This window comes from Gavia stellata, chromosome 18 (genome assembly GCF_030936135.1).
Source record: "Gavia stellata isolate bGavSte3 chromosome 18, bGavSte3.hap2, whole genome shotgun sequence".
In the NCBI taxonomy this organism is placed as follows: Eukaryota; Metazoa; Chordata; class Aves; order Gaviiformes; family Gaviidae; genus Gavia; species Gavia stellata.
The window spans coordinates 1,064,048-1,085,174 of NC_082611.1; the positions used below are offsets into that span (position 1 = coordinate 1,064,048).

At 38.6% G+C, this 21,127-nt stretch overlaps 1 protein-coding gene across 2 annotated transcripts in view; it reads right to left on the bottom strand.

Annotated features, from left to right (window-relative positions):
• TNRC6A (trinucleotide repeat containing adaptor 6A) overlaps nt 1-19,816 on the bottom strand; it is a 40,296-nt gene extending 20,480 nt beyond the window's left edge. For both annotated transcript variants that reach the window (XM_059826552.1, XM_059826551.1), the window contains exons 1-3: nt 19,730-19,816; nt 15,980-16,001; nt 7,413-7,748 (exon numbers count right to left, since the gene is read on the bottom strand). In XM_059826552.1, the coding sequence (XP_059682535.1) occupies nt 7,413-7,748; nt 15,980-16,001; nt 19,730-19,789 (418 nt within the window). In that variant the 5' untranslated portion in view covers nt 19,790-19,816. The remainder of the gene's footprint in view (nt 1-7,412; nt 7,749-15,979; nt 16,002-19,729) is intronic.
• Nucleotides 19,817-21,127: the final 1,311 nt, after the last annotated feature.

A 21,127-nucleotide genomic window follows, 5' to 3' on the forward strand; every position in this document is an offset into this window, starting at 1 on the left:
CTAACAAGTAACTGAGTTGCATCTACTCTATTAATAATGTTAGTCAAAACTGCCACCTACTTAGAGGTTAAAATGTATACAAGGTACAACTTTTGGCAATAGCTCAGCTCTCAAATGCAGGGATCATTCGGCAGGAGCCTGCTCTTGGTGCTCCAACTCAACCGCAACAAGGGTTGACGTGGTTTATCGTGTGTAAGCATGACTGACCAATCTGAAGAGAAGCACAGTTGATGTAGATTTAGAAAGAGACCTTGTTTCATTACTTCCATCTCACAAAAGGAATTTGAGAACACCACGACAAGCAGGAAATCCCACATTTTTAAATCAGAGTAACAAATCTTAAATTCAAATAATGTAGTATTTATGATCTTGATGATCTACAGGAAACAGGAAGGAACAAGTTACTGTGAACAGTTTACTGAGTTTTACACTGATGAGCAAAAAGTTCTGGTGTATTTTTCATTAATTTCTAACCAATATCAATATTATTCACCCTACAGAGAAAAAGCATCTAGCCAAAGACCCTACTTCCAAGAGTAGGTAGCCTAGAGCAGCACAGAGCAGGGATCACCCACTGCTCCTCCACTATCCAGGAGGATGAAAGCTTGAGAGAGTCGAAGCAATCAACTAAGCTTCATATAGGAACTACAACATGAGAAACAAGGATGCTGGCACAGCGATTTGGAACAGGGAGTAGCGGAAAAAGACCTGTGGCAGGCAGAAATAAGGCTACAATGGTTAGAAGTGCCTGGCAGCTCCGCAGTCTCGAAGAGGGTAACCACAGAGCATCCTTGGGAGAACTGGAAGACATTCGTTCAGCTGAACACATGACCAGAACCGTCTATTAATGTGTCACTGAAAAAAAACACTGTAGTATCTGAGCAATTGTCAAAAAAACCCCAAGATTCCAAATCTCACACTGGTATTTTTAAAAACGACCTTTAACTTATATTAAAAGGCCAATTAAGAGTTGTTAAGAGCTGTCTGCACTCTCATGAACAAGAGTATCAACAGTATCAAAAGCTACCCTAACAAAACAAAATCTTGATTATATAAACATTATCCCAATAACATGATCAATTTTAAAAACAACATGAAAGTATACAGATGGCAAACAGCCTGAATTCAGCATGAAGAAAGAGATACAGGTTATGACTACCAGCCAGAGTGAAATGGTATACAAACCTCAATTTGCACAGCAATAGAATACATAAAAAGAAAGCTTGTATTTATTAAAATTCTTTTATATTAATTTAGATGCAATACAGTTTGTAATGAGCCAATACACAAACAGCATATAATGATTAATTTGCAATCATACAGAATTTTATCTTATTACATACAAAACTACCTTGACTAACAATCTTTTTCCTGGACACAAAAGCGTGTTAGTGATTTCTAGTATGAGCCATTGTTCTGAAATACTCCTATCTGAATCTCTACAACCCACAAACTTCTGAGGTTAAGTATACAAATACTGAATAAGGAAGCTGTTATCTCTGATTTTTCATATCTGGCATATACCACAGAGACACCCTCAAAACTGAAAAATTACAGTTGACAACACACTATATTTGGTGCACAGCAAATAGAGCCTATAGTTCTACTCTTGCTCTGCAAAGCTATTTAGAAGTGGCAACTGAACTTTTGCTGCTTAAATCCTGGACAAAAGGAAAATTACACAAACCTGAGTTTCTTAAAATTCAGTAATCTGCTAACCTTTTTTAATAATTTGTAATTTAATGCTTTCTAGCTATGAGTTACCCCTGCAGGAAATGTTCACAGGAAACTGTATGTATCTTCTAAGGTAGGTTGTTTGTTTTAAAGTACCATCATATGGTCTAAACTAAGCAGTAGGTTGAGAAGTGTAAATTAAGAAGTATCTGAATCTTGCTCGCTCTGTCTCCTTTTCCAGTTCCAGTATATACTGGTACCCACAGACTGTCAATACTATACCTTCCCAATTATTGTACCTTCGGTCCTTATGAAAAAATGCATTTAAGTAAACAAGCTTTTTAGCTTTTAGTAAACAAGCTAAAAAGCACCTTTATTATGAAATAACAAAAAAATAAAACCTGTTTGTTAACACGGTGTATCTGTTTCTCTGTGGTAGAGAAAAAGGTCTTGAAGTCTGCTTGTGTTTTCTTAAAGTACTCCAACTCAAGAATTAGTAGATGTAGCTGTTTGCCTCCGCGATAGTTTCCTAATTGTTAACGCAGGACAGGAAAGCTGCCAGAACAAGGGTACAGCGTCCCTCTGCACCTGACCCAGCACAGCTGGTGGCTCTCCTAAAAGGGACCGTCCTGCACGCTCCCTCTCCCTGCACGCTCCCTCTCCCAGCTCCTCTCCCCAGCAGGGGCTCTGGCCCTGCCTCATGCTGGACCCAACGCCTCTGCGGCACTGCCGTGAGCCAGGACAGCTCACGGAGCCATGGGGAAAAGATGAACCCTCAGGTTGGTTTTCCATTGCACAAAGAAGCTGCACTGACTCGTTAAGCGGCCAAATTCAACACAAGGGAAGAGAGGGGAGGGAAGAGAAGACAAGGGTTAACATCACCCCTTTGAGAGCAGTCTTCAAGGCAAACAGAAGAGATGAAACGTGAAACATTCTCCTAAGCACTGTGCCCCCAGCAGCCTGACGGGTACACGGCAGAGCCAGAAACAGAGCCAGCACAAGCCATCCTACCGCACTACCTGGGTTACTCCAGAGCATTGTGTACGGCACACAGCACATTTGCTCCAAAACATTACTGAAACAGCAAGTGTTCTTCACGATCATATCCAGTAAACAACACACAAAGCTGTAGACCTCCATGTACATGCTACCCCAGCATAAACTCAGCATTCAAAACAGAAAGGCCCCCAGATATGGTTTCCTCCACAGTGCTGTGAAAGGTCTCTGATATAAAGCATAGGCTTGCACTGATTATTCAATTTAATACCACAAAGAAGCAATTTAACATGTAAGCATAAAAGTAAAAAAAAAAAAAGAGACAATATTTTAAAGTAAGGTGCCACATAGTTGAAACATCTGTTTTGGTATGAATTCTGGTGTATTTTAGAAAATTAAAAATGTTTAACCAAATGTGGTATGTAATGGCACAGAGAAAGTATAATTCAGTCAGTCATTCACACAGCACATGCTATTGAAAAACATAAGCCAAAGAATAAAAAAATTAAAAAAAAAAAGATTAGACAAAATTGTGTGAAACATGTAACTACTACAAACACGCATACTGCAGAAAAAAGGTGAGATTTAAATAGCTAACCTGACTGGTTAGGGGAGTGGCTCACCAAGTCCCGAATGGGAGGCATGCCTACAAAAAAAAAGCAAGAAAATTACAGAAGCATTACTTAAGTAAACTAGCCCTTTGAGAACAGTCCCCAAACCACTCATTACTTTTAAACCATTGATTAGCACCCCTTTTTCAGGAAAGGTTTCCCTTAAGAGCCATCTCTCAATCTTACTGACCTTGCTAGCAACAAGCAAGTTCTGAATTGCCTCACCCACAGTGCTGAGCACACCACAGGGAAGAGAGACACCGACAGCAAATCCACCTTTCTACATGTAGCGTTTAGATTTAATTATTGGCAATTTTACTGTTTTTACTAAAAATTTCCACTACTAGTTAGTTTTTTATACATTTGGCATTTAATTAACCAATATAACAGGTCCTTAATTTTAAAAGTTTGATTTATATAAAAAAAGAGGAAGAATTTATAGTCATCGAAACTGAAACCAGTTCATTTTTAACTGTACTAACTTAGAATTTCAGAGGTCAGCCCTGAAACTTAAGCAAGTTCATATCACTTCTTTGAACGGCACGCTTTCTCCACCTGAAAGTGGTTATTTCGCTAGCTGATTTAGCAAAGAGAAATAACTACGTACAGTCCAACTCTGGTTTAACCTAAGCGTGTGCATAAAAAACTTTCATTTACCACTCTTTCATAGCCTCTTCCTCCTAAGTTTCCTATAGCCAGCATACAGAATCAAAGTTAATGTTTCAAATTCACAAATTTTACAGTCGGAGACCGTAACTGTTACATTAAAGGCAATGCGTCCTATATTAAGTCAGCCTCCATCACTACTAATGGCAAATCCCAGATGTGCACTTCTTCCCTGGCTCCTACAATAACCAAGAAAAAACACTCAAGTTACAGGAAGAATCTTTTGTTTCCAAAGGCTCTGGCTGTAACGTAATTTTGTAGCTCCGCTGCAAGATGCACAAGGATTAAGCGAGACTCAACTCGCGTCAAAAGAGGAATCTAAGTAACTGGAGTATTGCCAGGAGCCTGATGGTCCTCTCCTGTTTTGTTCTGTCCCACAGTTGTAAGCAATTACTGCTGGCAAATATTTTAGTTCACTATATAAATCATTGTGGAATAACCACCTGGCTATTCTGATGTGTTACAAGGCATAGAGGCAAACAAACATACCAAGGCAGCATTCAAGACCTTCCTTTTATTTGAAGTTTACACATAGGGGAAAATTTCAGTAAAGCAAAAAACTGAATTGGGTATGAAAATGTTCTGATAAAGAGCTACTTGGGTAGATTTCTTTAAATAACCATCTTGGTACAAGACTGTATCTGTTCCAGCCGTACTACATGGCATGAGCATCACTAATGTGTCTTTATTAAAAAGATACAGCAAATGTCCTAAAAACAGCAGAAAAAATACAACCCATAGGACTATCCCATCTTAAGCTCTACTTCTAAACAAAGCAGGTTAATTTTCAAAAGAGAAGATGATTGCCCACGCAAAACACAAGTAGAGATTTTTTTTTTTTCCCCCATTGACATTATTAAAAAATTCTCCAATACCGAAGACTTAAAAACTTACTGTGGCCAGGGCAATTAAAGGAAAACTTTACATTTTGCAGTACTTGTGTTCCCTGGCTTTTACAAAGCACCTACCAAACAGTTATAACCACAGCTGGAGCTGGGGAGAGATCCTACTCCGGAGTCTGTCAGGGAATGACAGATAAAACAACTGGAGCATTACCGATTCCAGCAATTTTGACTTCAACATTTCAAGCTACAGTTTTTTGTTTAGCCCTAAAATACAGATCAATCCCAATATCCATTAAATAATGCTTTAAAAAAAGGTCAAGAACTGAACAATCTCCAAAGATACTCCATTAAGGTATAAAACTTAACCCAAATGGCCTGCACATGGATATTCTTTCAATAGGAAGGGATCTACAGATACGTCAAGTTTCATGAGATTTTTAATTTCAGAGATAACAACAAGGAGAGTACCTAGAAGTTGCCGTTGGAGGCTAAAAGAGGAACTAGGGAGAGTGAGTGAGTAAGACTGAGACAGGCAAATGACAGTAGTATTACCTTCCAGATACAAAGGTGTCAAAAGACATTAAGCACTCCTGCATGCTGCTAGACTACAGCCACCTCCACATTACTTCACAGGCAACTCATTGGACAAGATTTTGAAACCATTACAAAAATCCAGCACTGAAAAATTGTTTTCCTTTACATTATAATCTCATCTACATTTCTCAAAGAACATGACAAAACATCCAAACCAGACATTACTCCTGGTTATACTAGAGGAAGGAGATCTTTCAAGCATACAGATACACGGCACCAAGAAACAAGACCCTGGCCTCCCAGCCCCACTTGTCGGTTCTGACCAGTCTACCTTGCATACACGGGAATGCCCCAAGCACAGCACACAGTTAACAAGTGACTGACAGGATGCTACCAACAGTACAAATATTTTCTTACGATGGGAGAGTCATTTGGCCAACCTTTCTCTCCCCCCTAAAGGATCTGAGGACCTTTTAGTTGCTATCTGAATGTGTAGACATATTATTCTAATAATTAACATATTCAAACTGCAGAACAACTACTCCCAGTAAAGCAGTTGCCTCAGACACTCAGTACAGCATTGTGGCAGCACCACACAGGGACACGTTGACATCTCCCAGCCTAAGGGTGGTCCAGCCACACCAGCACAAAATCAAGCAAAACTGAGGAAAACTGGGAAGAATGCAATACACAAACAGGAACCCAACTCATTAAATATTGGGCTGGCAGTCACAAAAAGTGAAATGAAGGAAATGAAGTATACACAAAAACCCCTCTAGATATAATTAGGAAGTTTAGTAGCTTGTATGAAGAGTAATACTTCTTAGATTAGTTTACATGTGAATTTTTATTTAAATCCCTACTTGCTACCATACAATTTGACCAGTAGAGCCAGACCAGTAAATGCTGGAGAAAAAGTTTCATCTTAGAAGCAAACAAGTATACCAAAGGTTACTTTAAACCTGACTATAGACAGGAACAAATTTATACAGGTGAAGTTAAAAAAAAAATTAACTGCTTAAAAAAATCACTTCTTGGAATGGTAAAGAGTTCTACCAGTATGTTACAAAAATAATACTGGAAAGTAGTATCGGAAACATTCCTCAAGGGGCACATGGATAAACTGCTTCCAATGCTTTGATTGTTTACTTTCATTTTAAATACTGCTTCTTCAAGATTCAGTAGTCAGAACAGCTCAAAATTTAACTAAAACTTGAAATATCAAGGCTATTTTCCAGAAATCTTTTTTGTAACTGAAGGGGCTAGGAGTTACATCCTTTGTAGTGTATAAACCACTAATTTTGAGAAACACTGGGAGTTCAGTAAAGTTTCAGAAGAAACTATCTGTGGGACAGTGCACATCACTGCTATGTGCATGTCAAAAAATAAATACAAGTATAAAAATAAGAAAGTATTTGTCCAACATATTAAGTGTTAGCATGCATTACTACCAGATCCCTTTGAAAATCTAGGTTCCTACAAAGAAAGTTACTTTTTTCCAGCCAGAAATAGACTGCCCTTGTTGTCCCAAAAAATTCGCTGAACTGCATGCTAGTACATTCACGGAATGGCAACAAAAAGCAATTCTGATATTCTAAACAAGTTGTACCCTATCTATATCTCTCGATATGAAGGCGGGGGGGGGGGGGGGGGAAGTCTTGAGATGCTGTTCAGAACGCTCTGGGAACTGTCTGAAAGACCCTTCCTTGTGAGATCTGTGTACCAAAACCGGATGCAGAAGAGATGCTTTGTACCATGACCGTGCTTGGATCAATTATTAGGATAAAGACTGGAAATTCAGAACATAGCAGTGGTCCTATTGGCTTCAACATCTGTTCAGAAACAGACGTGTCTATTGTACACCACTGGCAACAACAAGCAACTAAGATGTCTTAAGTTTCAGTATGAAACTTGCACAAAGGTGGCTGAAACCATCCTGTAATATTAAGCTATGACGCAGGAAAATATCTCATCATGCTACAGCTTACATTTAAAGTTTAAATAACGTTAGCTCAAGTATTCCACTGATAATTGAATTTAAACTATTCGATTTTAGTTAAAGGAAAACAAGGTACCTCCCCCTCACCTGGCTGTTTTTTGCTGCTGTTCGGCACTTCTCCGTTGGTCACTGGCTGTTTATTTGTGACAGTGCTGCCTCCTGACTGGCCGTTTAATACTTTAGGAGTAGATCCCAGGTTTGCAGCTATAACTGGTAACTGCTGACCTCGTTTCAGAAGCTGTTTCTGTTCCTGGTGTCGAAATCGCGGTGGTACTTCACGAGGAGGGTATCGAGGCAAGGTCTGCTGCTGCTGACTGTTGGCTGTGGCCCGCTTGGCATTATTATTAGTGCTGGTTACTGTGGAAGTGCCGTTAGAGGTGACAGGCTGAGGCTGGCTTACACTTGTCTTTGTTTGTTCTGGCACTACCCCCACCCCCAAAAAAAAGAAAGGTGGACAAAGTTATTCATAAGAACAGCAACTTAAAAAATTGAAGACTAAGTCAATATTCTTAGATGTGCTTATATATTATGTAATGGCAGCATTTTTTCTGATTCAAGCTGTAACTCATTCCCCATTAAAAGCTCTATTACCCCATAATCACACAGCTTTAATAGCACAGATCTGGAAGCAGAAATATGTCTTGCTATCACTCCTAATGAGGTTATCTCAGTTAAAGTATGCTACTACTAACAAGCTTTCTATAGCTTTTTCTGACAAATCAGCACTACGCCAGTTTATTTTGGCATTTAAACTTCATTAAAAAATATTTAAGTACTAAAAAATCTTAATCCAATGGGAAACTTTATTGTTACGTATAGAAAAATGTTACGGGCTTGCCCAAAAAGAACAAGAGGTGAACAGGACATACAGAACACGTTGTTAAGACTTGCCTGCTTTATCAACCCTAACATCCAAAGGGAAATACATTAACACCCTTAAGCCAACCTGTTGCTGGCAGGAAAAGCTAATAGCACAGGTAGCCCCCATACACGGCTTGGCAGGACTGTGCTGGCATTGATAAAATGCCAAATGTGCAACTGCAACTCCAAATTATCTTTCAGTCTTGACAGCACGGCCACTTCAAGGCACAATGAAGGTCAAATAATTTGCAGAAGTCAACTGTGAGTGAACACACCAAACCCAGATGCTGAATAAAGGGAAAACCGCAACATCCTCAACTCAGCACCTCCACCCCAACCAGTACAAAAGCAAAGGCGGTAAGTATGGGGGGCTTCAGGTGTAGGTAACTGGTTAGTAAAGCAGGCTCAACAGACAGGAAGGAATACTGAGAGCTGCTGGATGTGTGCTTCCTGGTGCTACTGCCATTCATCCCAACCACTGTGACAGGCAAGCTGTACTGCCAATCCCTTACATTAGTGATATGTTAGTGTAGTTTTCGAATTTCTTGGATGAGCTACCCATAAAGTGTGTTTACATTTACTGTGGAACTTTCTAAGGTACCTCAAGACTCGATCGTGACCTGCCTCAGCACTGACCTGCCTACGTGGTCAAGTCACCATCTCTACTCAGAGCTCCACAAAATGAAACTGCAGTTTTAGAAATTACTGAAGGAAAATAGTTTAATCTGTGAGGCATTCCTGCTGCTAACAGCAAGGGCATGGCTCGGTAATGCAACTTCTCCAGTGACAAACATTTCAAGAGGTTCCCATTCCCCAGCCACACAACCCTTTCTGGGCCTGTAAAGCCAAGAGAGGGGAAAAGTGACCCAGGTTAAAGTCATTTCCACATTTTTTTCACTGAGATCCTGTAAGAGCGGAGTTCAGGATGCAGCTCCATCAAACTGCTCCACCGGCACCTCTAAGATGGTGGCAGGCTATGGAAGAGGACCAACCCTGAGTGCTAGGGAAGAGGGAAACTGAGGCAGGTACTACTGCTTGGGACCAGCAAGGGCTCTTGCTCTGCACTGCAGGGTGAGGAGGCGCCTGACGACAAATCAGGTTTCAGTTACTCTAAGGCTGTATTTATTTTCAAGAATAGTTTTGTACAGTGGCAGCACCTAAACATACACAACTTGTGGCTTAAGAGCAGCATCCTTAAACCATTTCCCTGCTGTGTTCCATTTAACAATTTCCTGGCATGTCAGCAGCCGGAATATTGTTACTACATGACTGAAAATGTAGCTTCCTGAGGCTTCTTACATTTTTTGCTTTTGTTTAAAGACCATTTTTTCATTCACTTTCAGGAACAGATACATGTAATACAACATAAACAATAAATAAAAACAAACTCAGTAAACTTTTGTTTAAAGAAGCAATTTGAATACTGTCAATGTTACTTATAACCATATATTTTTAAATTTCTACTGTAATACACAGTTACATATTTTGAGAAACACAAACATGAAGGCCTTTAGAATAAAATGTCACCTAAGAATCAGCAGCCGAGTTGTGTTTTAATGGAGTATTATATTTAGGCTACTCAAGAAAAGTAGCCGAGAAGAACTTTAGGGACCTCCTTGTTTCACAGGTGGGCAGATAGAGGCCTGTGACAGCAGTCTCAAGGGGAGAGGAGGAGCACTCAGCTTCAGCTGCTCACCACCACACTCCCTCCACCGCCCCCACCTCCCCTGCTCTGACACAGCAGTGACCCAGCTCTCTCTATTTCACAGCTGACTGGAGAAGGACAGAATTAAGGAGAGGAATGGCCAAGACATAAGTCAATTTAATGTACAGAGCACAGGGAATAAAGGTATTCAAAAGCTATCGAGATGAATTGGCAAGTTGATAAAAATCACCAACACCGTATCAGATTCCATCAGTTTAAGTTGTTACCTACATTAAAAAAATAGATAACTCTGATTCCTTACACAATATTTTGATGCATATAATGCGACAACAAATTATGATCAAAACGGAATTGCACAAATACAGAGAAGTCTTAAACAAATCTATTTCCATTTATTCTTCTTAACATTTCCTGGTTTAAAAATAAGTAAAATAACTGAAAATTACTAAGTCTTTTGGGGGGGACTATTTTAGCAAATATGTAAGAATTTGTCAACAATTTAATGCATAAGCACTTAGCACATTTCCGTGGTCTAGGTACTGCAACAAGCTCTGAAATGAAAAAAAAATCTTCACATACCACGATCTGTGTAACTACTACCCAAATCTTAACTTTTTGATCTATCAATATGCCTCCTGCTGCAACTGATTCACACTGATTACTCTTTACAGTTTAAAGCACAGTTCAGTCTACACCTGAGGTGTGCTGACAGTGATACGCAGAAAACAACCACTTTTTGCAGCCAGTGTATCATTATCAAGCCAACAAAGTAGTCATACAGTAATGGCACCACTTAGGGACACATACATCCCTCAGCCTTCTGCTCACTGTATTTAAGCTTTTTTTTTTATTGTCAGCTTAAGTGGAAAGTACACCTTGCTTGAAGAGATTTTTAATCCAATATACAACACCCCATAACATGGTCAATGAAAGATTCAGTTCTCCTACACTACTACTACCATTCACATACAATTGCTCCTCTCGGATAACGTAAAATCATTTCTATATGACACTCCATGAGACATCCAGAGTTGCAGTAGCATGTTTAGGGCAGTACTGCAACACAGCAACATTAATACTTTACTTTCCTAATTAAAGGTACTTTAAGACAAAGCATGTATTACCACCTGCAAGTCCATTGGACTCTTAACAAATAACTTTCAAGTAGAAAAGAGTGCAACTAATAAACAAGCTACTTTCTGCCAAGCCACCCCTAAGCTACGACATAAACAAGACTCCACAAACAGTTTAAGAAAATGGTATCTCTCATATATTCTATGCACTCATTTCCTTAGCAAATATAGTAATTCTATCTACTGTGATCAGCAAACTGAATAGAAATCTTACCAGATAATAGGGTTATACTAAAGAATATGCAGAGCTCACATTCGTATGTTAATTTCAAACTGAAATTAATCAGAAGCGCAACAGAATTCCCTTGTCTTCGCTTTCCTGAGTACCACAGAGTAAGTTTTAAGCTATACAATTCATCCTGTCCAACATTTTCTGGTCCACAACTTCTCAGAAGACTAAATAATACATTAATATTCCAATATGGCTACTATAAATTCCAACACCCCTTAATCATTATCTTAATATTTTAATTTGTTATAAACAAGTTGCTTGTTTAATAAAAGTTTGTTCTGCACACCAGTATTTTATTTTGAATCTTATTAAGGCAGAAGGTAATATTAACAGACCTACAGTCTATCAGAGTTAATTTACTTGACTAGTAATAGCAAGTCTACAGAAACGAGTATTAAAAACGACAGATTTTCATAAAGAACAAACCTGCTGAAAACCCACAAAGCAGGGGATGGTGAAGTTAGAGTTTACAGAGAGATTCCAAAGAGAGACGCTTCCAACTTGTGTTGCTTTCCCACTCTGCAGATTTCATTAGAAAATGGAGGAGAAGCATGGTGTCATTTTACTGCTCCAGGAGTGCTGCCTGCCAACTCCTCCTGGAGTAGGGGCCCAGTGACTTAAACTCCCCCTCCAATAAAAAAATGGCAGCTGTTTGAATAACTTTAATGCAGATGGAAAACAGTTTCTCCCTCGCACAAAACCAGCGTACAAAGATCAAATCGTCTACTAAACCACACAAAGAACAGCACCAAGCTGTCACTTAAATGTTTCTTCTTGCTGCTGCTGAAGCTGACCTCTTAAAAACGTATTGTAATGCTCTCTCCCTGCGTGTCATGCCCCAAAGAGTTGTCAGTGCTGGAATGCTGAAGGGCAAACAGAGGAAGTCTGGCTTTCAAGCTGACACACGTAAGATGTAGTGCTAGAATTTTCGTTGTGGAAAAATGGCCGCAGCTGTAAGCTCAGCTAGCTGATCTGGAAAATATCTAACCGTTTGCCAATTCATTAACCCCTGAAGATCCGCACAAAGGTAAGTTGTATGCCATTCCTACGGGTAATTTTAACAGCCAGCATTTGTGATTCTGTTCATTTTTGCTATTCGCTTTCAAGATTCAAAAGCTAGCATAACAGTTTTGCCAATCAGGAAAAGCACAGTTAGGCAAGTGAAAAAAAAAAAACGACAAAAAACAGAAGGGTTAGTGTATTCGGGCAATTTTGCTTCACAGAGAAGAAAATGAATAAGAAGTTTCCAAGGTGGGAAATATGAGTCAAAGATTTCAATTCCACACCCAGCTATTTTTAAAAGCACTTTCCGCTTCAGTGGTTGATTCAAAGTTTATTCTGTTCTGCAATAAAAGTAGTACTTTATGCCTCTGCCTTCTACAAAGCAGGGGAATTCAGAACTGAAGATTGACAGATGTTTCCAGCTCCAGCTTGTACTGTTTCGCAAAGCACAAAAGCATTCAGAACAACTAACCACAACACTGGCATCAACATAAACATTACTGTTCAAATTTTATAAATCACTTCACTAGGGTATTATGTACACACATTAAAGTGCATGCACCAAGATATTTCATCTCATAATGAAACCTCATTCTGCAGAAGCACACCATGATTACTGAAGTGAGCATATACAACAAAACTCAAACATTCTTCTGAAATAGCATTTACTTTAGTGCTTGACTTATCATTAGCTACTCATGGCCACAGTGCAGTTTGCAGAGTCCTGTTTTAGGAGAAATTCAGGGTAAATGGATTGATTTCTCTTTCTTTAATAGTACTGACATTAAACACAGCAAAAATACATATTTTGCCAAGCTAGAAGGAATACCACAACAACTGACAATTCTACTGTACTCTGAACAAATAAGGACTTTCAAACAGTACTTATTTTTTCCTAAAATACCTGGTACAAGAGCACTTGGAGGGCACTTGTCGATGTACGAATTTGTTATGCTAGCTGCTGCACAAATAGAGAAACGTTCCACTTAGCAACTAAATAATACATTCATCTCTAACTCTTATGAACTGCCTCTTCCCTCTTTTAATAAAACCAGATGTATAAAACGAGACAGGTTGGAATATCTGAAATCCACAGGAATGACATACATGCATTTTTGATGACAATAGTACAGTACTAAAATGCTACTTGTACCAGAAGCATTTTTATTAGCATCGTCATTACTTCCATTCCCAATCCTGAACGAGGGGGGGAAAAAAAAGAGCACTACTAACTTCCTTGGAAGGTAGTCTTAGAATTTTACATGAACACCAGAAGCTACTTCAGCTGGTACAACACCAATTTCTACCTTAGCTAAAGCAACACTTTGGAGCCATCCAAACTACGCTTAAGAACAAGAAATAACCTCCCTACCCACTCCCACCACTTAACCAGCTACTTTTCTGAAAGAAGGAACGTAATTCTGAATTATTTAGAGATCCTATACTCTTGTATTTTATCTTCAGCTCATGCACAGAATAAATTATTTAAGACATTAACGTGATGGAAACTTGGAAACTAATGAAACATTAATTTGCATCCTGAATACAAGTAGGCAAAACTGTTGAAACAATGAAAGAGCTATCTGCAACATAAGCAACGAATTTTGTTCCTATAGAAACCGCTGCAAGAAGTTGCGTATCTGAAGCCCGTAATGTCTGTACTTCTTCAGAAGGACTGCCAGCTCGCCTTTCTTTGACAACTCTAAATTCCTGCTAAACTTCCCAAAACATCCTTTTAATAATAAGCTCTAACTTCAGCGTCACATTAATACTTCCATCAGTAAACATTAGGTCTCCAAGTAGAGGAGAAAGAAAACCACCCAAAACTTTGTCCTTCAAAAGAAAGGCATTTTCTTTCAATTTGAAGATTACCATCAGGTAGCCTACTACTGAGTAGAATTACTGCCCTCCCATCTTCACGCTATTTTTAGCCATTTGCTTTTGCAGCCTCGGCCCCGATGTGACACATGGATGCCAGTGCAGCAGAAGTACACAGGTCAAATGTTCATTCAAAATGGACGTTATTATTTACAGCAAAGTATTTTATCATTTTCCCTCATCCCTATCTTTTCAGATATAGTTTATTACTTCAGAGTAAAACCACTTCTACAATTCTTTAAGTCTGGTATATTACCTTAGAAGCCTTAGGGCAAAAATATACAGAAGAAAACAAATGCTGAGCCTGTACTTCAAATGCAATTCCATGCACTGCTTGAAAAAGGGTGCTTTAAAAAAACAAGTGAAGAGTATTTATTAATTAAAAATACTCTTCCAGCACTTTCATTAAGCATCCAGTCCTGCACCTAAAGACAAACACAGAATTCCCAACTGATTTCAGTGACCAGAGTCAGGCTGGAAGGGCCAGGACCTATAGTCAGTCCAATGAAACCCAGAGGACGGTTGCACATATAGAAAGCAAGCTTCCATTCCTGACATCGGCTGTAGGAACGGTGCACTAACACTCCTGCAGCCACCATGCTCTAGCAGCTCCCTCTGCCTCAAGCGATCAGTACTCCATGACCAAAACATTAGCTGCCTCAAAGCATCCCACAGAAGAACTCCAAGACACAGAAGCCAGGCTGCCCTCGTTCCCTCCACAGAGCAGTGTCACACACTGAAAACCTATTGGTCCTACTGAATCTATTTCCCCCCCACCCCCCATTTAAACACACACAGTAAAGCACACATTGCACTTAAATAAACTAGATGTAAAAGTGTCTCGTGTCTGCAGTCCTCGGCAGGAGAATCGGCACATTTTTTATGCAGAGAACCTGCCTCCTCCATTTCAACCACATGCAAACTAGCACGCTTCTTCAAACGCACACCTCGGGAACGGACTCTTTCATTTGTTTCTCTACCTCTTCTCAAGCACAGTATGCCCTCTACCATTTTACTGCCTTCGTGCCAGAACAGCACTTCAAACACTTTTTGATCTTTCCAACAGTAATTGCATCTCCGCTAAGCAGGACTTCGGAGTTCCTGTTTCTACCACTGCTCAAGTAAGTATTAGATTAAACCCAACGTTCCCAGAAAACAGGGATTCATCAAGCACTCCACACGATCACTTATGCAATTATTATCCACTTCCCAACTAACAGGTTATAAGCTAGAATTAAAAAGAAAGCTAAAAGAATCTTTTTTCCCCCCTATATAGAAGCCAGCTGGAATGGAGATCTGTATAAAAACCACAAACATTCAGACTAACTGCAGTGTTCCCAGCCTGCCACTGAACATGGAAATTACAGCTTTCGGATACTGTCATCTTGATCATTTTGTCAGGATGAACTCTCCACATGCAATAATTACTTAAAACTAGATGTATCAATTACTTGTCTATCAAGCATTCCCAACCCCAGTTGCACTTAGAATATTTGGAAATTAAGTTTCAAACAGATCCATTATGTGGATCTATAGATACATGGTCATACTTGAAGTGTTAGAGTGTTTGTGCACTTTTCAAACAAAGCGAAAAAGGGGAAGGAAAAAAGCAAATAAGAACTCAAGGTATTATGTATATGCCTGGTGCTGTATAAGTAATTAAGAATGGAAAATAGGAAGCACAGAAGACTCCACTCCCTGGAACAAACCCTTAGCCATTACTCTCCTAGTCTTTTGTGGTCACTGTTTGAAAAAGTGCAACTGAAGTTTCAAGGATCCCACCTTTTAGTTTGAGAAGAGCTTTCAGGTGACCCATTTGATTCAACATATTTAAAAATGCAGAAATAATATACAGAATAGAAATAACTCTAAAGTAACTTACCTTTGATTTTTTGTTCAATGGCCTAGAACAAGAAAAAAGAAGTGTCAGTGATTTGTGCAGATAAGAGAAAAACCACATGTGCACGTGCTACTTCATAAAGCAACATTAGCTTTTGACTTTCCTCTTTTAAAATATTTTAAAGTTATTTAATTATCTACTTCAGAAGTGTCTCTCTAACCAACCCAAGCCTATTATTCCTTATGCCTAGAAAGCTGTTTAAATGTTATAGAAGACAAAATTAATTTGAAAGATAACAACATGAAACAGACTGAATTAAACTTGCAAATTAAGATGTTTGAAGCGAGTTAAAAACTGTGCCTGGAAGCAAGGAACCTCCACCGCTTTTATTGCAGAATACAGCAGGGGAAGAGGGAGGGACCTAGAAATTTAAAGGAAGTAAGAAAGTAAATGCAAAAGCTTTAAGTCTTTAATTTCCAAGATTCAAATGGTTACACCTGTGATACGGCCAAGATGAGAGATCTGTTTGAATGAGATTTTATCACAGAACAAAAATTGGCAGAGAAACATTTCTTGTATGGAAGTGCACCTTAATTGTGAGGTTTTAACTATAAAACATGGTGAAACTGACTTTATGAAGGGCCTCTCAAAAGCACAAACCATAGATCTTCCTATCTGAAACTAGAGTTTTCTTAATTATCGCTTTTAAAATGCACTATGACCAAAGCAAAATGAGATTTAATTTGATATGGTCACTTTGGTAGCTGTATACAATCCATTTTCATTATGATATTGCATATACTCATAGTATACAATAAATTTGTGATAATACTTAAGCTATGATTGTCTATAATTAAAACCTTGATGAGAAAGAAAAAAGAGTGCATGTGAATGCAAGAAAAAATTATTGATTCACTGATTTGATGTAAGATTTGGTTAGATTCAGACATTAGCACTGTTAGGGCTGATGACTGAAACTTTATTAATGACTCTTCACTGCCATATCCTCACTTCTCTTAAAGAAATCAAGAGTACCTTAACAGAAAACCCCCCTTTTTCAACTTCTTAAGCTGACAAAGGTAAGGATACATAAAAAAAATTTTTATACTGTACAATAGTTCAAAATGTAGCCTCTCACTCCCAAGAAACCTTGAGCATAAGCTTTTCATTTTTTTTTTATTTATGCTCTTAGAGATTGCTAAAAATAGCTAGACTGCAAAATCTCTCCTGAAGAAAATCCACTCTACTAACAGTAATGCATCAGCCCCTGGAATTATGAAAGCAAAAAAAAAGCCAATAGCTGCTTGCATGAGTGTATCAAAAAACCCACACCATGTTCATTTTCAGTTTTGCCTATCTCACCCTGACTCCTCCAGTACTACTGCCCCTCCTCCTCATCTTCCAAAAGCCACCATCTGTGGCTGTACTCGGGGCCACAACTTTTCATTATGCTCTTTGTTCAACAAATCTGGTTAAAAAAAGTTTTGTATGCACTTCCAACTCCAGGGTACTGTATGCACAGCAGGACACTTGGAACCAAGTGTTTAAAACACATTTTTATACTGTTATATGGTAGATGGAATAGATGGAATACATAGATGGAATATGGTAGATGGAATACAACAGTTGAGGTCCCATGAAAGCTGCTCAGGATCAGGATGCAAGCACTACTCAACTTAGAGAAGGTATGTTAAGTGTCACACCTCTGTGATTGCTGTTGTTCTCCTACTACTCCTTTTAGTTCCTATTATTAAGAACTATAGCATATATAAACCCCAAGCATTAGCTTTTCCTTCCACAGTATGATTACATGATGCCTCTTCAGTTCTTGCCACACCTATGCACCTGTTTAGAGCTTACTCTGGCAAGCTTGTCATCTCACCCCACCTCCCCAGTTATGGCTTGAGTTATAAATCAATCCATTAGCTTGGCACCTGAGCCATGAACCGGAAAATGAGACAACTTAGAATTTTTCAAAATTTTTTTGCTGTTTCTGACTATCCACAGCACCCAAAGAGATCAGCAAAGAGAAAGGGTCATGTGATAAGGCTACTGACTGCTTTTATACTAAGGTGCTATTCTCTAGAAGAAAAAAAAAATTGAACATATTTCAGCTAGGGACTTCCAAAATGTATCAGTACTTGGTGCACAATTAAATGCTTTAAAGTTTTTGCTAGAGAGCCTATGGTTGATAATACAAACCATTACGTTCTTAAAAGATGAAACAGAAGTTAGCTTACAAAACAAAAAGAGCCATTTTGGTCAATCTGAAACTACTCACAAATATTAACAGAACAGAAGAGGGATTCTGCCTTCCTTGTGACCTACATTAACGAGAATGAAGCCATGTCTGTACTAGGACTTTTTTTTTTTTTAACAGCAAAGTTAACTGGCAGTTGTTTGTTGCCACGGTTTTTCGGAGGTATATTCTCTTTAATCTAGATCAAGTTTAAGCTTCTCCAGGAATGCAGATGAGCATCCTTGTGGCATCCTACTCCTTTGTCCATAGAAGCGGCTTAAATTCCTGATGCATGAGATCCACACACTCAACATTTTGTTACTCTGAGAATACAGCACATCAGTAAAGACCTGTGGGTCTGAGAACAGTCTAGCAGGTGCTCCATGACAGGAGAAATCATAAGGAAAGCTTTCCATTTTAGGCAAAGGTCTAGTCTCTTAACTTTCAAAAAATATTTATGCTTTTATTTCTTCTACAAATTTCACTCTGAAACATGCCTTTCAAACTCATGAAAATACTAAATTTTGGAGGAGAAAGTCAGCCACAAAGAACCATGTATTTAAAAGATTCAAATTCTACAAGTAAACCAGCTCCTTTCCCATTATAACTTCTGATTAAAAAAGAATTCCAAGAGGAAAATGAGTTATAAATTTACAATTGAGGTCCAAAAATTATTATGTAGCTTTGCTGTCAGCTGCTGAAAAGAAGCTCTCATTCCGAAATGAGAGCAAATACCTCTTCTAGGAGTACCCCTCCAGTACTATTTCATTTAGATTTGTTGCAAAATTAGACATACCTAATTTTGTACAGGTGCACAATGAACACCTTTATTTAGGCCAACAAACAGGGAGAGCTGACTACTGATTTTTTGACTATGTAATAAATATCTAGCATTAGTCAACGGAATCAAAGAAAAACTGTTAAGCAGGCTCACTTTGCTACTGCCAGTTAGCAAATACAAGCCTGAAACAAACATGTTTTTAAAAACATTTACAAGCTCCTCTCAAACTTAGGGTCAGTATTTAGAATCAATGGCCATGATTAATATCTTGACAGTAAACAGGAATTCTGAAGCATTTACAAGCAGTTCTGTGATGTTTCCATCCCGAAACACCTTTGCTGTCAGTATTTTCATTTTTATCCACCTTCCCTAATACAAACTGTGTTATGACATGTATGTTTCCATACTGAAGGATAAGAAGAAATATTAAAGCAAGGGTACAGCTGAAAGCCACTATCTTAAAAAAAAAATTGGTAATTTTATTCTACTAATAAATGCACTAATACTGAGGAAGTTTTCAAACTTGAAACCGCTTCAACTGACAATCAGGAAAAAGAATGGTCATCTCAGAAGAATATTTAAACTCTGAAGAAACCGTACACAAAGCCAATTAAGATGTTCGATATGTCAGTTACCACTAAGTAACTGACAGTACATTTAAACCTTAAAACATTAAATTAAAAAGAAAATACTTCTGAATAACAGCTAAAACAGTATTTACTAGTGATGAAACCCACAAGCACGGCTTTTTATTTTTTAACATTCAACATACCTTTTTTTGAGCAGCTTCCTTCTTCTTCTTGTCTTCTTTTCTCTTTTTCCTTTCTTCCATCAACTGTCCTTCCTCTTCTTGCACTAAATCCCTGAACCACACAGTTTGTAATTAACTCTCCCAAAATACAATCTATACACACTTAGATTCATTTTAGAACAATTATTTCACAGTGACACAAAAGGAACTGGGGAATTTTACTTCTAATTGGATAATATTTCTATAGGGACTATGTACTTTCACTGCAAATCACAAGTGACAAAACTTTAAGAGCAGATGCAGTGTCAAGCTACATGGAAGATTTTCTTTTTTCCAAAACTTACAATGAAGGCTTAGACATTAATTTGATTCAGAAGCTAGCGCAAATTCAGACGTTATTTAACCTGCTATTGTGAATTTCTATGACTGAGCTCTCGCACATCATAGTTCCCCACTGTCACATGCAATCAGCTCTGACCCAGCATGGCGTTTGTCTACACTCAGCATAAGCCAAGCAACGGGTCCCTCCCCAGCCACCCACACCCGTTTGCACCAACACCGGTGCCTAGACTGCCATGCAGCAGCAGCTTGCAGCATCTCAAACACCACCTCTGCCAAGAAACAACCAATATATACACGTTGTCCTGCCTGAGCAGTGAGCTAAGTCAACTGGCTGTGTATCTGTATGGATGGTACTGCTGACGTAAAGGACACGTGAACCAGCAGGAACACGAACTGAAGAGCATGGTTAGACCAGAGCTTTCAATAGCAGAGCAATTTTAGAGCAACTGAAACGAGTGACAAAACTGTAACTTGGGAAAAGCGAAAACAAAACCTGTTACATTAATTTAAACTCACTTAATACAAACTTTTACATGCTAAAACAGAAGGCTTAGCAGCAACACCCCTTTCCAGATTATGCTGTTTAAAAACAGACTTCAGCAAAGGCAAGACAAAGGGAGAACACTGCGAGTATAAAAAGCAGGAAGAACTGAAGACATGCAAGCACACTTGGAAGCTATCAGGGTCAGTAGGAACTAATATCCGATACAAATTTCAGGATAACGAAAACAAACTTTTAAGGCCATGCTTGGAGAGATGCAGTGTTTCTTGATAAGAATGAGAACGAACTCCACACAAACACAACTGACAGAAAAGACCGTGGGAACAGGCAGACAAAAAAGCATTTGAGCTCATCATGCAAAAAGCTTGTGACAACATGGATGTGCAGCTGAAGATCAGGTAGTTGCTTCACACCTGAATATAAAAACAAGTGCTCACAGAAAGAAGGATTCTGACATTTAGAAAGCAACAATAAAGCTGAATATGAAAATAAAATAGTGGCAGCAGTTTGCTTTTGTTAGAACACTGTAAGACAGAGGGAGAACGAGCCTACTTACTTCAAAGTTTGAGATTCAG